The 15,826-nt window shown below is 36.5% G+C and overlaps 1 protein-coding gene and 1 pseudogene across 3 annotated transcripts in view; both read left to right on the top strand.

Moving 5' to 3' along the window:
* The window catches only part of PTEN (phosphatase and tensin homolog), a 104,085-nt gene that overhangs the window by 72,382 nt on the left and 15,877 nt on the right, over window positions 1–15,826 (top strand). For both annotated transcript variants that reach the window (XM_023225219.2, XM_023225217.1), the window contains exon 6: window positions 14,968–15,109. In XM_023225219.2, the coding sequence (XP_023080987.1) occupies window positions 14,968–15,109 (142 nt within the window). The remainder of the gene's footprint in view (window positions 1–14,967; window positions 15,110–15,826) is intronic.
* On the top strand, window positions 2,320–9,797 carry LOC111551322 (annotated as a pseudogene). Its single transcript, XR_002734323.2, has one exon. The product of XR_002734323.2 is annotated as a 60S ribosomal protein L11-like (transcript).

Raw genomic sequence — 15,826 nt, 5'->3', positions numbered from 1 at the left:
GAAAGGAGATGATGGGCTATTAGTAAATAGAAAATGGAGATCTGTACATAGAGTGTTAAGGATGTAAGAATGTAAATATTAAAATTGTTATGTTTAGCTGTTACATAATATTAAGACTCAGAGTTAAGTAATTTTGCTGAAGTTGATTACTTTTTGTATCTTGGAATTAAAATAAATAACTGAAATCTACTATACTTGGCTCATGCTTAGTTAATGTACTTAGACCATATTTTGGATGAATTATTCACAGGATCTAAAGGAGTATCCTAATGTGTTCCTACCTTCTTTATCTCTGTGTTTATTTAAAAAGGCAAAAAGAAATCTAGGAGCAGATGCTGTTGACCATATTTTACTAAACAGTAGCATTTGTGTTTAGATTGAAACAGCATTAGAAAACTAGATATGGATTAAAGTCAATGGTGGTTTTTTTTTTTTTCCCCCCTTCCAGGAATGTTTCTTATAGATGATCAAACAGGCGCAGAAGGGGGAAGTGTTGTGATTAATATTATCCAGTTAATATTAGCATTCAGAGGAAAATTTGATTCCTCTTATATACCATTAAATTTCTTTCTATACTATCAAGTCCACAAATCCTGGAACTGCAAAAGAATTTTGAGACTGTTCAAAATAATTAATCTCTGTATAGGGTCAGGCTTTCCTGCAAGGTTATGAAATGCTAATAAAATTGGTCTATTTTGAAAGGCTCCTCAGCTTATACCCTTCCTTACAAATGCTTCCTTACAAATGCTAAAGCATTTAATGACCCCTGATTTAAAGAGAATTTGGACAGATTGAGGTTGTTGGTCTTGGAAATAAATACTGCAGGCTCCTGTAAAATACTTGAAATGTAATTGTTTTAAAACTTTCAAAGATACCACTTGTTTGCCTATTGGTTAGAATACTAGTGAAATAATTTTTAATCTTTTATGAATAGCAAACTTCATCATAAGAAAACTTAGCTAAGCATGGTAAATGTTATACAGCTGTGGAGTTCTTCCTGAGGAGTAACTGTCTTATAATAAATGTAATTGATTATCTAAAGTAGTTTTATTCTTGGAATATCTCATAATAGGCTTATTCTCTTCTTGTCAGTATTTCCTTGTAGATTGAGCCTGTGAATTTGCGTTTTTGTAATTGTGAATCTCCATTATAGGAGATACATATATTTTATCTACTTTTCAGTTTGTATGGGGTTAACTTTTATTAGAATCATAGTTAATGTTATTTTGCTTATATCCTTAATTTTAATTATAGACAAACATTAAGAAGCTGGAGAAAATTATGTTCTAGTGACATTTATATAGAAGAAGAATCTTTTTTCCCCCTTTTTTGAAGAGAGATGAGGCAGTCATCATATTTTGGTAAAGAATTTGTAGACTTTGTAGAGGTCTCTTCAAAATAATCTGGCTCAGAGTCTTGACATATCCTCAGCAAACATGGTGCAAATTAGATGGCAGAGTGGTGGGTACAAGTTGACCATAAAATAAAGCATTAGGTTAGTAATGCCCAAATAATACTTTGAGTTTTGAGTGTTGCAGAGAAGTCGGACAACTGATACTATAAAGAAAAATGTTCTGAGAGTGAGGTAACTGCTTGAGGGAAGGAAGGCTCCTTCTGTCTTGTACACTAATTTACAAGAAGACAATTGTGTTACACTTCCTTAGGAGTCATTCATTTGTATATTTGATACCTTTGCTTTATGAACATGTGAAGATTATTCAAAAGCAAGCTGTTGGTGGTTTTTTTCTTCCAAGAAAGCATGCCGCAGGGCAACTTTTAGGGTTGGTTCTCGTCTAGCCCTGTGCCCTACACTATCTGCATCTGCACTTAAGTTTCAGTATTAGATAACTCACATGTTCAAACTATGAAGAAAGAGTTAAAACATCCTGAGAATGCTAGTAAATATGTATTTTTGAAAGGACTCCCAAAATTTGAGTTTAAAGAGTTAAACTCCTTTTACATGACAAAGTTACTTAGAATCACTACTGCTGTTTCCCTCTCCCTTGCCTTCTCCCTGTCCCATGCAGACCACCAACTGTGTTCCAGAATGATGGCACATAAAGTAAACATTCATATTTCCTTTTTTTTTTTTCTTTTTTTGAGACAGTCTCACTCTGTCACCTAGGTTGGAGTGCAGTGACGAGATCTCAGCTCACTGCAACTTCCACCTCCCGAGTTCAAGTGATTCTCCTGCCTCAGCCTCCCGAGTAGCTGGGATTACAAGCGCGTGCCACCAAGCCCGGCTAATTTTTGTATTTTTAGTAGAAGTGGGGTTTCTCCCTGTTGGCCAGGCTGGTCTTGAACTCTTGACTTCAAGTGATCCACCCACCTTGGCCTCCCAAAGTGCTGGGATTACAGGTATGAGCCACTGTGCCTGGCCTCTTATTTTTTCTTTGGTTAAACTTTCAGGAAAAAAGTTTGAGCCGCTTTTAATTTTCTTTCTGTTTTCAAATAAATTATTAGAGACAAAGTTTCTCTCTATTAGGAACTCTGTGTACATGAGTTCATTGAGCTTATTCTTAATAAAGACAAATCTTCCAGCAATAATAGTTGTTAACTTTAAGTGATCTCAAGAAAAGGAAAATTTTTAATTTCTCTGGGGAATGAATTTTCATGACCTAATCTTAAATCAGGTTATTTCTTCTAGCCTGTTTACTAAATTTCTACGTGTTGTAATCTAATGAAATTTTCTTACTTCCTCTTTATTTAAAACAAACGATAATTACTGTCTTTTAAAAAATCTTCCAATGTAGCGTTCTTATTTTTCTTAACACATTAATTTTCCTGGGCCAAACTGTGTTACTATGATCCACATTAATTAAGGCTGTTATATAATACAATAAAATTGTAGAACTTTCATACCTTGAAGGATCTTAGCAATTATTTAATTCAAACCCATTCTAACATAGATGATAAAACAGATTTGCAGAGTTGGGTGGCTCATATCTGTAATCCCAGCACTTTGGGAGACTCAAGCGGGAGGATTGCTTGAGCCCAGGAGTTCAAGACCAGCTTGGGCAACATAGTGAGAAGCTGTCTCTACAAAAAAAAAACTTAAAAAATAGCCAGGCGTGGTGTCACGTGCCTGTAGTTCTAGCTACTTGGGAGGCTGAGGTGGGAGGATTGCCAGAGCCTGGGAGGTTGAGGCTGCAGTGAACCATGATTATACCACAGCACTGTAGCCTGGGCAACAGATCGAGACCTTGTTTCACAAAACAAAACAAACAGATCTACAAAGATCAGCTTGTCATAAGTCATATAATCTTTTTGTGTAATAACTGAAAACCGCATCTTCTAGCCTCAAACCTGGTATTTTTTTCTACGAAATTATGTTCTACAGTCCAAATTATTTTTCTTTATTATTTTGAATCCTAAAGTAGAAATAGAAACTTAGAAAAATAAAAAGCAACTCCTTTATAATATATGAGGACTTTTTCGGTTTTAAATCAGAAAAACCCAACTCAAGGTAGCTTAAATAAAAGGACTTACATAACTGAAAAGCTCTGGCCTGGATCTAGGTGCTCAACAGATCTCAAGAGTATCTCTCTCATTCTCTCTTCCTCCCTTACCCTCCTCCTCCTTTCTCTCTTCTGTATATATGTTATTTTCAAACAGGCTCTCACAAGTAGTGGCGAGATATAGTTCCTAACAGCTTCAAGTTTGCATTCTACCTACTTTAGCAACTATGATGGGAAGAGAGCTACAATTTGAGCAAAAATTTATAGGGTGAATTCTGATTTCCCTGGATCAAGGCACATGCCTATTCCTGAACCAAATATTCTGACCAGGGAATGGAATTCTCTGGGACATGTATCTAAAGCTGAAGTATAGAGCCTGCCACACAGGGATAATAGTAGTTTTCCAAAGAAAAATCAAGGAGGGGAAAGAATGTTGGAAAGAGAAAAAAATATCAGTTGTCTGCTTCACATTTATTCTCAATAATTAGTTTCATAAACGTGAAATACTGTAACACCCTAAACTTCAGAGATTCTTCGTAGACAGGAAAAGTAAGAGCTCAAAGAAGTTGTGACTTCGTGCAAATCACATAGTTTCTATACATGCTATTAGTAAAACCCAGGACAGCTGAGTACAAGTTTTACCCTTATATTCACATTGAGGTCCAGATCCTGGTTTTGAATGAGATAATTATGTGCAGTAGGACTGTTTTCTGATCCTTAAAATAGAGACAATAATATCTATCTTGTAAAGTTGTGGTAGTGTTAAAGTATATAAAATGTTGGCAAGTACCTTAATATACGAAAAGCTGCTATATGTTGTCGTTGTAATAATAGCCATATTTCTTCTTTTGTTGAATTGCTTTCCTATAGTAATCTTACTGTGATCATCCTGAAACATAGATTTCCGAGCTTCAAGCAAACACTGTTATGTTGAAACATCTACATTATTTCTAAGTTTAGCAGTGCTGGTGGAAAGTTTACTGAAATAGAAAATTGCTTTTTTAACTGAGGAGTGTAGATAATAAATTCATGATTCATCTTCTCAGAAGATGATCGGAGTATTGATAAATATTGATACATAGAATATGAATGAAACATTACATATCTTGTGCTATGATATTAAAGTAGTATTCTGTTCTGGTAGTAGTATGGCAGTATTTTAGGTCTGAAAGATGTATATAATCTGTACTTTTAAGTCTGTTTTTTAAGAGATTAATCACGAGATTTACATAAAACTAAGGTTAAAAATTAATGGTGGATTAGAGAAACATCAGGCAAATTTCAGTTTCAAAAGCAGATGACAGAATCTCAGTATCAGAGTAGCATTTAAAGCAAAAAGCATTAAACTGGATCAGAAATGTCATTTTACATTAACACAGGGTATACTCCAGGTAAAGACTTAGCAGTTATGAACCAATGTGCTAACCATAACATCAAAATGTATTAAACAAAAGCTGAAAAAAATGAAGAATAATTGGCAGAAAAGCAATGATGGGAATCTTTACTGTACTTCAGAAGTTACAAAGTAAGAAGGTATAGTCATGTGCCACGTAATGATGTTTGAGTCAACGCCTGACAATGGTCCTGTAAAATTATAATGGAGCTAAAAAGTTTCTATTACCTAGTGATGTTGAAACCGTTGCAATGCAATGTATCACTGACATGTTTGTGGTAATGCTGGTGTAAGCAAACTTACTGTACTGTCAGTTGTATAAAAGCATAGCACAGTTATGTTCAGCATGTAATACTTTATAATGATAAACGAATGTTACTAGTTACATGTTTACAGTACAATTTTATTATTTTAGCGTGTGCTTCTGCTTATTAAAAAATGTTAACTATAAAATAATCTTTAGGTAGATCCTACAGCAGGTATTCCAGAAAAAGGCATTATTGTCATAGGAGATGTGAGCTCCATGGGTGTTATTTCCCCTTAAGACCTTCCAGTGGGACAAGATGTATAGGTGGAAGACAGTGATATTGATGATCCTGACTTGTAGAGGCCAAGGCTAAAGTATGTATGTATTTATTAGTTTTTAACAAGAGTTTAAAAAGTAAAAAAAAAAATAAAAATTTAAAAATAGAAAAAATATTACAGAATAAGGATACAAAGAAAAAATGTTTTTGTGTAGCTGTGTAATGTTTTTAAGTTAAATGTTACAAAAGAGTCAAAGTTAAGTTTTTGTATGTTTATAAAGTGAAAAGTTATAAAATGCTAAGGTTAATTTACTGAAGAAAGAAAAAATTTTAAAATAGATTTAGAGTAGCATGTTTATAAAATCTACAGTAGTACACAGTAATATCCTAGGCCTTCACATTAACTCACCACTCACCCACTGACTCACCCAGAGCAGTTTCCAGTCCTGCAGTCTCCATTCGTGGTAAGTGCCCTATACAGGTGTACTGTTTTTATGTCCTTTATACCATTTTTACTGAACCTTTTCTATCTTTTAGAAAAACAGATACCATTGTGTTATAGACATAACTGTATATATATAAGTGGCTTGAATAATAAAATAATAAAATGTATTTTTTTCTCTCATTGACAAAACAATTACCAATCTTACAAATTAGACCAACTACAAAACAAAATCTCACTCTAAAATAAAAATATATAAGTCCCATTTCTTGATTACAATTCATTAGAACTGGAGATTTTTTTAATGTTTAAATTTATATGGAAATATAAAATCATGTTTTAAATAATTTTTGATTGAATGAGGAAATGTAAATTTACATTAGAAATTAAGATTAATAACAAGTAGAGATTTATAAAGGCAAAAATGTTAATGAATTAGGAAACAGTAAACCATTTGAACTAATAAATCTAAATACTGATTGCATGAAAATGCCAATAAAATCAATACATCTTTTTAAAAGCCAGTCAAGGATAAAAGAAAAGAGGGAAACTAAAAACGAGACGTTAAGTACGAGAAAGGAGATAAAACTACAGTGTGGAGGTGATATTAAAAATTATATTCAGGTCTGTGCTAATCATTTCAGAAATTTCAATGAGAAATGGGCAATTTTCAGTGAATATGTCATTGTAAATGCTTTAAGGAGAGAGACAAAATCTGAATAGACCCTGCAATAATGAAAATGTCTAGGAGCCCTCAAGAAATACCTGGTTTAAATTGCATTTCAGGTGACTGCTTATCAAACCTTGAAGTATCAAGTAATTATGTTATCTAAATTGGACCAGGTGCTAGAAAATATGTAAGACTTCACAGGTGGCTGCTTATGTAGCCCTTATACCTTAATCTGATAAAGGTAGCATATATTTAAAAAGAAAACCAGAAGGTATAGTTTAGGGAAAATTAAATATTTCTATTTGGCCAAAGTAAGAGTACATTCAAGGGAATTGTGAGAGGTAAGAGTGGAAAAAGAGGTTGGAGCTGTATTTTTATGCTGTGATTGAATTATAGTGTGTGATAAATTGCTCTTGTTTGGGTAGAATACCATTTGACATTTTGAATTAATTGGTAATTGGATTAATCTTAACTTTAAAAAAATTAAGAGTGGTATAAAGGATAGATTACAGAATGGATAAAGGGCGATAAATCAGTTGACTATGGCAGAATTGCAGGAAGAAACAAATAGGCCACAGAAAACTGAAACTGACATTTTGAGTAGTGTTTTGTAATCAAGATCTGGATTTTGGCAGCTGAGTAGATGCATAGGAATCAAAGATGAGTATACTAAATGAACTTAATCTATAATCTGTGGTTTGTCTCATTTTATTGTGTACCATTAGTGTGTATGCATGTATGTATGTGCCAGGTAGTTAATATGCTGACTGTGTCTCTTAGCTCCCCTCTGCTGCCTGGACCTTTGCCACAGTGCTAGAGTTCCCTCACTTCTCTTTTCTATAACCCTATTATATTACTGCTGTCTCTCAGCTGTGTTTCCTTCCTCAAGCAGAAAGAAGATGGCAGGATCATATAGTAGTTGACTAGAAGCTGTGGAGTTTGAGTGCTGGGATTATGTCTAGTTGCATTACTTATGAAGATATATGACCTTACCTCATCTATAAAATGGTTTACCAATAGTACCTACCTTACATGGTTTTATGAGTATTAAATTATGTATTTCTAAAGAGATTTAGAACAATACAAAGAATATGGTATGGGCTCAGTAAGTGGTGGTGGTGTTAGTTATTAGAAGGCCATCGAGTGCTGGAGAAAATAGTGAATATCATTGATGGAAATAAGGGAGGTTTTCCAAGTTAAAAAGCTTCAGTTGTTGGAAATGTGTGTTGTAAGTATTTCTGCGAATACCAGGTAGAAATTCCAGCCAGATGTTGGAATTCTGCACTGGCAGTTGGGAATAAAGTCATGTTGAAGGAGATAAGTTTTGGAGTTATTGTGTAAAATTGGTAAAGCACTGGAATAGATTGGATTGACAGAGGGGAGACTCTTCTGAGATAGGCCTATATTTAGGGACAAGAGAAGAGACAACCAATAAGGGTTGAAAGAAACCTTAAGAGAGTAAGTCCTATGACAGAAGCAGGGAAGTTTCAGAATGGATGCAGAAAGATCAGCCAGGCTCTTCCTGTTCTCCATCATGGTGTGGCATCAAGGTGGAAAGGATATCACCATGCAGGAACTTTGCATCTGCAGGCTCTGCTTCAACATCTGTTTAGGAGAAAGTGGAGACAGATTGACCTGAGTAACCAAGGTGTTGGATCAGCTTACAGGTCAGACCTGGTGTTTTCCAAAGCTAGATAATACTGTTAGCCCTTTTGGCAATAGAAGAAATTAAAAGACTGTTGTCTGCTGCACAGTTCGAGAGGCCCAGGCAGATGAAATCTTGGAGAATGATCTAAAGGTGCACGAGTGTGAGTTAAGAAAAAATACCTTCTCAGATACTGGAAACTTTGGTTTTGGGACCCAGGAACACATTGATCTAGGTATCAAATATGACCCAAGCATTGGTGTCTGCAGCCTGGACTTCTGTGAAGTGCTGGAAAAGCCAGGTTTCATCATTGCAGATAAGAAGTGCAGGACAGGCTGCAGTGGTGCCAAATAGAATCAGCAAAGAGTAGGCCGTGCGCTGGTTCCAGCAAAAGTATGATGGGATCATCCTTCCTGGCAAATAAATTCTCATTTCTACCCAAAAGGCCAATAAAAAGTTTTCAGTGAAATGTTTAAAAAAAAAGATCAGCCAGCAGCCAGTAGGGTATTAGTTGTTGAGAAAGCACTAATGACCATTAAGAAATCAGCCTCGACTGGGCATGGTGGCTCATGCCTGTAATCGTAACACTTTAGAAAGCCAAGGCAGATTTCTTGAGTCCAGGAGTTGAGACCAGCCTGGGCAACGTGGCAAAACCCTCGTTTCTACTAAATCAGTCAGTCAATCAATCAATCAATCAATCAGCAGGCAAGCAAGCAAGTAAGCAAGCAGGGCTTGGTGTTAGGCTCCTGTACTCCTAGCTACTCGGGAAGCTGAGGGGGTTGAACCTGGGAGGCAGAGGTTGCAGTGAGCCAAGATTGCACTACTGCACTCCAGCCTGGGTGACAGAGTGAGACCATGGCACGCCCCCTCCCCTCCAAAAGGAAATCAGCCTCATAATCAATTTCTCTGGATTAAGGAGTAAGAGCATCTCAAGATTTGCTATTTATAGAGCGGGCGGCTGATGGTTTGAGAGAGGTACAGAATCTAGGGAGAGTGTGTGTTTTGGTCTTTCAGTTGTTTGCCGACCTTGGATAAAGAATAAAGATTACTTGAGCATATTATTTAGAGACAAGTGGAGAGAATAAAGGCACATGCCAGATAGCAGATAATTAATAAAGCACTTGCCCAAAATAGAACCTCGTTAAACAGGAAGAGACGTCAATCATGGAGCGATTTTAAGATGGGAGAAGGAAATTTTGAGTGTTTATATTGGATGACCTCAGGGTTCCCAGTAAAACAGGAGCTGAATTCATCGAAGATGATGTGTTGGTCAGGATAAAAAGAGAGGTTGGGAGAACAAAGTGCTAAAATCATTGTGGTCAAGAGTTTAGTAAGTGTATACCAGAAGAGTTATTGAGTGATATGGGTTTGAAATAGACAAAGCTGTAGGAATAGGGGCTGGAAAGAATATTAGAAGGAACACTAAATATACTTCTGAGGTCTACCTCCTGGTCTGTGAACATAAAGGAGTTGAAGGAGTAATGGCTGAAGTTCTTCAGTTAGCTAAAGTTGTTTAGCTAAAGTTAGAATGTGTTGAAAGTTGGGCCGGGCGCGGTGGCTCAAGCCTGTAATCCCAGCACTTTGGGAGGCCGAGACGGGCGGATCACGAGGTGAGGAGATCGAGACCATCCTGGCTAACACGGTGAAACCCCGTCTCTACTTAAAAACTACAAAAAACTAGCCGGGTGCGGTAGCGGGCGCCTGTAGTCCCAGCTACCCGGAGGCTGAAGCAGGAGAATGGCGTAAACCCGGGAGGTGGAGCTTGCAGTGAGCTGAGATCCGGCCACTGCATTCCAGCCTGGGCGACAGAGCGAGACTCCGTCTCAGGAAAAAAAAAAAAAAAAAAAAGAATGTGTTCAAAGTTGTATTTGAGGAAAAAAGGTTAAGGATACAGTTGACCGTTCGATAATGTAGCCCAGTGTTGACCAGAAGCTCTACCCATAACATAAACAGTGAATAACACATATTTTGTATATGTATTATATAGTATATTCTTACAGTAAAGTAAACTAGAGAAAAGAACATGTATCAAGAAAATCATAAGGAAGAGAAAATACATTTACAGTACTGTATTTATTGGTACCATATACTTATGTTGTTGGTTTACAAGATGAAGCATCTGAAATGGCCAGCAGCTATAGCTGTACATATCTACTGTACATATCAAGCAAGTCACCTTATTCTTATAATGTCCGTGACTTTTCTCCACTTCTTGAAAGCACTTCCATCATCACTATTGGCACTTCATATGGATCTCATGGTGTTAAGGTTTACAGCATTGCATTAAGCACAATGAAAAATACACAACAGGGCTGGGCGCGGTGGCTCACGCCTGTAATCCCAGCACTTTGGGAGGCCAAGGGGGGCAGATCATGAGATCATCATGAGGTCAGGATATCGAGACCATCCTGGCTAACATGGTGAAACCCTGTCTGTATTAAAAATACAAAAAATTAGCCAGGCATGGTGGCACGCGCCTGTAATCCCAGCTAATCGGGAGGCTGAGGCAGGAGAATCGCTTGATCCCAGAAGGCGGAGGCTGCAGTGAGCCAAGATCGTGCCACTGCACTCCAGCCTGGGTAATAGAGCAAGACTCTGTCTCAGAAAAAAAAAAAAGGAAAAAAAAATACACAAGAACCGTGAGAGAGAGCTTTTGATTGCAATATACAATTTACTGGAGAGATGAGCTGATCCTACAGAGATGATTAGTGTCATACGGTGTTTTAAATAGATTCTTGCAACCCTTGAGCTCACTGCAGTAGCAACAGAAGTTAGCTATGAGATTTTAACAGTAGTATAGTATGTACTACAGTTAATATTACGTAGCTATGATTTAATGCTGCATCTTTGCATTTGTTTATTATCTTGACTACAAGTGGTATTATGTCTGGTCTTAAGGTTTGTGTGCATATGTTTTGATGAATTTTAACCTTTTATAATAGGTTTGTGTATATTTTATGTCAGTAAATGATAAAACAGACTAATAATCTACATATATTTTATGTATTCATGACATAAATCTAACTTTTTCTTAACTTTTTGATATTTCCAGGCTATATGTTTCATCTGCAGGTTTTTTCTAATTGTTGAAATCTCTGAAAAATGTTAATGAAAAAAAAATCCATATACATAAGTGGACCCACACATTTCAAACCTGTCTTCAAGGGTCAGCTGTGTAAATAATTTTCTTCATAATTAAAGTGGAAAAGGAGAGTTACTACTAGTAGAAAGTAGAACTGTACCCTTGAGGGGTGGGTGTGTGTGTGTGTGTGTGTGTGTGTGTGTGTGTAGTTACAGATTAATTTAACTTAAAACTTCTTGGTTAGAGATAAAACTGGTCTTTATTAGCCTTAATTTACATGAAAAATGTTAGGTCAGGCACAGTGTCTCATGCCTGTAATCACATAACTTTGGGAGACTGAGGCGAGCAGATCACTTGAGGTCAGGAGTTCAAGACAGCCTGGCCAACATGGTGAAAACCATCTCTACTGAAAATACAAAAGCTAGCCAGGCGCAGTGGCACATGCCTGCAATCCTAGCTACTTGGGAAACTGAGGCAGGAGAATTGCTTGAACCCGGGAGGCGAGGTTGCAGTGGGCTGAGATCGCACCACTGCACTTCAGAGTGGGTGACAGAGCGAGACTCCGTCTCAAAAAAAAAAAAGAAAAATTTGAAAACAGAGTATTTTTTAATCTTCAAGAGCTTTATAGCCTTTTATTCATATGTATAAGCTTTTAAAGACGAGTAAAATTTTAATTTAGTGTGGACTTTCCACTCATTTGAAATCCTATATTACAGGTGTTAATTCAATTTTAGTGAGTGTGCATCATGGCTCAGAGAGATAGGACTAGAATGAGGAGGTCACATTGGAGACTCTGAAACAGATACATATGAGCCTCCCAACTTTTTAATATTTGTTAATCTAGAAATGTTGAATTTCGGGTGCTGACAAGGCAGCAGGTAGATAAGAATTGCAAAGTTAAGAAAATAGACTATAATTTTGATGATAAACTAATCGATTAAATTTTAAAATGTACTTTTCCATGGTTTTCTTTGAATTGTCAGTAATTTTGTTTCAACTGGTGTTCATACATAAATTATTCACCCAATGATGACAACTAGTAGATTTACATATTTTTTATGTTTGCCTATCCTTTTTTGGGTAAGGATTAACAGAATGTATAAACACCTACATTATAGGTACACAACTAATCACTTGCTACTTGAAAAAACCTAAAGCTTTGAAATCTTTTTATTATTGCGCACAGACTTATGCCAAAAATGGAGATAAAGAGAAAAATGTCATCCACTAAACCCCAACAAATAATGTCGTCAATGTGGTCTCCTCGTAGACTTACATTGACTTAATTTTTAAAAAAAATTTTATTGCATATTTTGACTAGATTATAAATGCATGTGGTTAAAAAATTCACATGATTTGCCGGGCGCGGTGGCTCAAGCCTGTAATCCCAGCACTTTGGGAGGCCGAGACGGGCGGATCACAAGGTCAGGAGATCGAGACCATCCTGGCTAACATGGTGAAACCCCGTCTCTACTAAAAAAATACAAAAAACTAGCCGGGCGCGGTGGCGGGCGCCTGTAGTCCCAGCTACTGGGAGGCTGAGGCAGGAGAATGGCGTAAACCCGGGAGGTGGAGCTTGCAGTGAGCTGAGATCCGGCCACTGCACTCCAGCCTGGGTGACACAGCAAGACTCCGTCTCAAAAAAAAAAAATTCACATGATTCAGAAAAGTTCCCCTCCAACTCAGCTTCCATGTGATATTTCCTTTAGCTAACCTACTTAGCAATTCTATATTTATCCTGCTAAACACGAATGACAGTTGTTTGCTGAAATTACATTAAATGTGATGTAATAAGTCATTGTAAGTTTATATTTTTTAGCTTTAATGATTTTTAATGTTTTAATGAAGAGTAGTAGTACTGCTCTTCAAAGTACTACTACTTTCCCTTACCTTTTACTGTTTTGTTAAGAAAATCGTATAGAAATAAAATTCCAGCTATTCAAAAACTGTACCTTAAGTACAGGTAGAGAATTGTTAAAACAGTGTTCTATTTTGTAGTTGTAGCATGCTTTTGTGTAACTGCATCTGGTGTTTGATCCTCATGAGAACCCTGTTAAGAAGGAAGGGTACATATTATTGTCCTGATTTTCCTTCGAAAACACGTCAGCGTTTGTATTTTGCCTGTCAGCATTGAAATACAAGTCTTTTATTTATAAAATTGTGGTCTTTATGCTGTGGCCAAAATCTTAAATCACTTATCAGGATTAGAAATGGTTTATACTTATTTTTTTGACATTTATACACATACACACATATTTTTTAATTGTCTATAATAAAATCATGCTCATCTTTGAAAAACTATTAGGTGTACTACAATGGATACCTACATACTTGCTGTTTATCATACCTGGTTTTTTGTTTGTTTGTTTGTTTTTTGAGACAGTCTGTCTCTGTTGTCCAGGCTGGAGTGCAGTGGCGCGATCTCAGCTCATTGCAACCTCCGTCTCCCAGGCTCAAGTGATTGTCCTGCCTCAACCTCCCAAGTAGCTGGGACTACAGGTACACACCACCACGCCCAGCTAATTTTTTGTATTTTTGGTAGAGACGGGGTTTCACCATGTTGGCCAGGCTGGTCTCGAACTCCTGACCTCAAGTGATCAGCCCGTCTTGGCCTCCCAAAGTGCTGAGATTACAGGTTGTGAGCCACTGTGCCCAACCTGTTTTTAAATTCACGTAAATATGTTTTATATTTTTCATTAGGGAGAAGAAGGTTATTTGTGTCCAGCATTTTTAAGACACTGGGGAGATGTAGATGCCAGTAGTAACTTAAAGAGAAATAATTGCGAATTCTTTTTCCTCTTGAGTATACTTTCATTTAAATTACAGTTTTCTGTAAGTTACTTTTAACTGTTAAACTTCTTAATGTTGCTTATTGTTTGTCTTATATTTCTAGGATGGATTTTTCTTAAGTCACATGTCTAATAAACCCTTAAATACCTCATTTATTCATCATCCTTAGTGAATGCATTATTGTACATATTAGATTTTTCTCTTTAGATAACTCAGCTTCCCCTATTAAATGCCACATATATATATTTTGTTTATGTTTTATTATTTAATGAACTCTTGAGAACTATATACATTTTAATCATTTGTAACACTTGCATTTTCTAAAATCCTTCACTATCCCCTGGTTTCTTCAACAAACAGATGCATGTAGTACAGGGATAGCTTTACCTCTGTTAGAAGATTGTTGCACACATTTACATCATCTGCATACTCCTGTTTTTGTTGGACTCTAATGCCAGCATCAGTTTTTGCTGCTGCTATTTCTGCCTCTTTAACGGCAGTATGCCTCTATCTAGTTTGCTGATTCTGATACGCTTTGCCCTGGAAAGTAGGTAATCAAGTTTGTGAGGAACTGTGTGTTTAAGGAGTCCATAAATCCTTGTGGGGAGCCCTAGGTGTAAAGAGCACAGCTGTAGGGCAGAGGCCTTTGACATTTATTTTGGATATGCAATGGCCTTTGCCTATGGGGTTCATGGGTCAGAGCGCTGTTGTGACCTTTGAATAAATGGGGTGTTACAATAATTGTTTCAAGGGAGAAGAGTTATTCTTATATTATCCTTTGTATTGATATTGCTCTTATTTATTACTGAGCTGGATTTAAGTATTAATCATTTAAGGTCAAATTTCTAATGTATATATGTTCTTCAATGGCTACAACCCAGTTACTATAGCAATTTAGTGAAATAACTATAATGGAACATTTTTTTTGAATTTAGCTTCTCTTTTTTTTTTTCTGTCCACCAGGGAGTAACTATTCCCAGTCAGAGGCGCTATGTGTATTATTATAGCTACCTGTTAAAGAATCACCTGGATTATAGACCAGTGGCACTGTTGTTTCACAAGATGATGTTTGAAACTATTCCAATGTTCAGTGGCGGAACTTGCAGTAAGTGCTCTGAATTCTCATCCTTCCATGTATTGGAACAGTTTTCTTGCCATATCTAGAAGTTTATATAAAAATTTAGAAAGAAATTTACCACATTTAAAATTTATGCAGGAGACTATATTTCTGAAGCATTTGAACAAATTAATTAGCTTTGTTGTTCAACTCATTGGGCTAAAGAAGCCAAAAGCAATGGGTTTTAATGTAGTCGAAGCCAAATTATATTTATGAAACAAATATTCTGTGTTATAACTACCAAATAGAGCCCAATTCTGACCAGATGATGGAAGAACCTGTCCCATCAGAGGTCCAGCATGAGGTCCAGCAGAGGTCCACCAGAGGAATTCAGCAATTTGCTGGTCTTAGGGCAGGGATCAAGTCCTTAATATCTTAGGAAAACTAGGTATTGACAGTAATGGTGACAAAGCAATAAAAAGGAAAGGAAGAAGTGATAAGACATGGCAGCAAGCTGAAGTAAGATTAGTAAAGAATAGGAATCAAAGTATGTGGAGTGTTAGAGAAAACCTGGATTTAGATCCGGATTCCCATCCTAGATCTGTCATTAATCTATTGTGTAACCCTGGGCACATCATCTAGCTGTCTTTGAGTTTGCTTGTCAATAAAATGAAGAGACTTTGAAATCTGAAACTTCTGGATAAGTACGAAGTACAGATTATGTCACTGATGTCTGCTTCTAATTTATTTCTCCCTTTTACCCTA

The sequence above is a fragment of the Piliocolobus tephrosceles genome, chromosome 9 (assembly GCF_002776525.5).
Source record: "Piliocolobus tephrosceles isolate RC106 chromosome 9, ASM277652v3, whole genome shotgun sequence".
NCBI classification, from domain to species: Eukaryota; Metazoa; Chordata; class Mammalia; order Primates; family Cercopithecidae; genus Piliocolobus; species Piliocolobus tephrosceles.
Note: the sequence above shows the minus strand (reverse complement) of the source record. Positions and strands in the feature narration are given on the sequence as shown.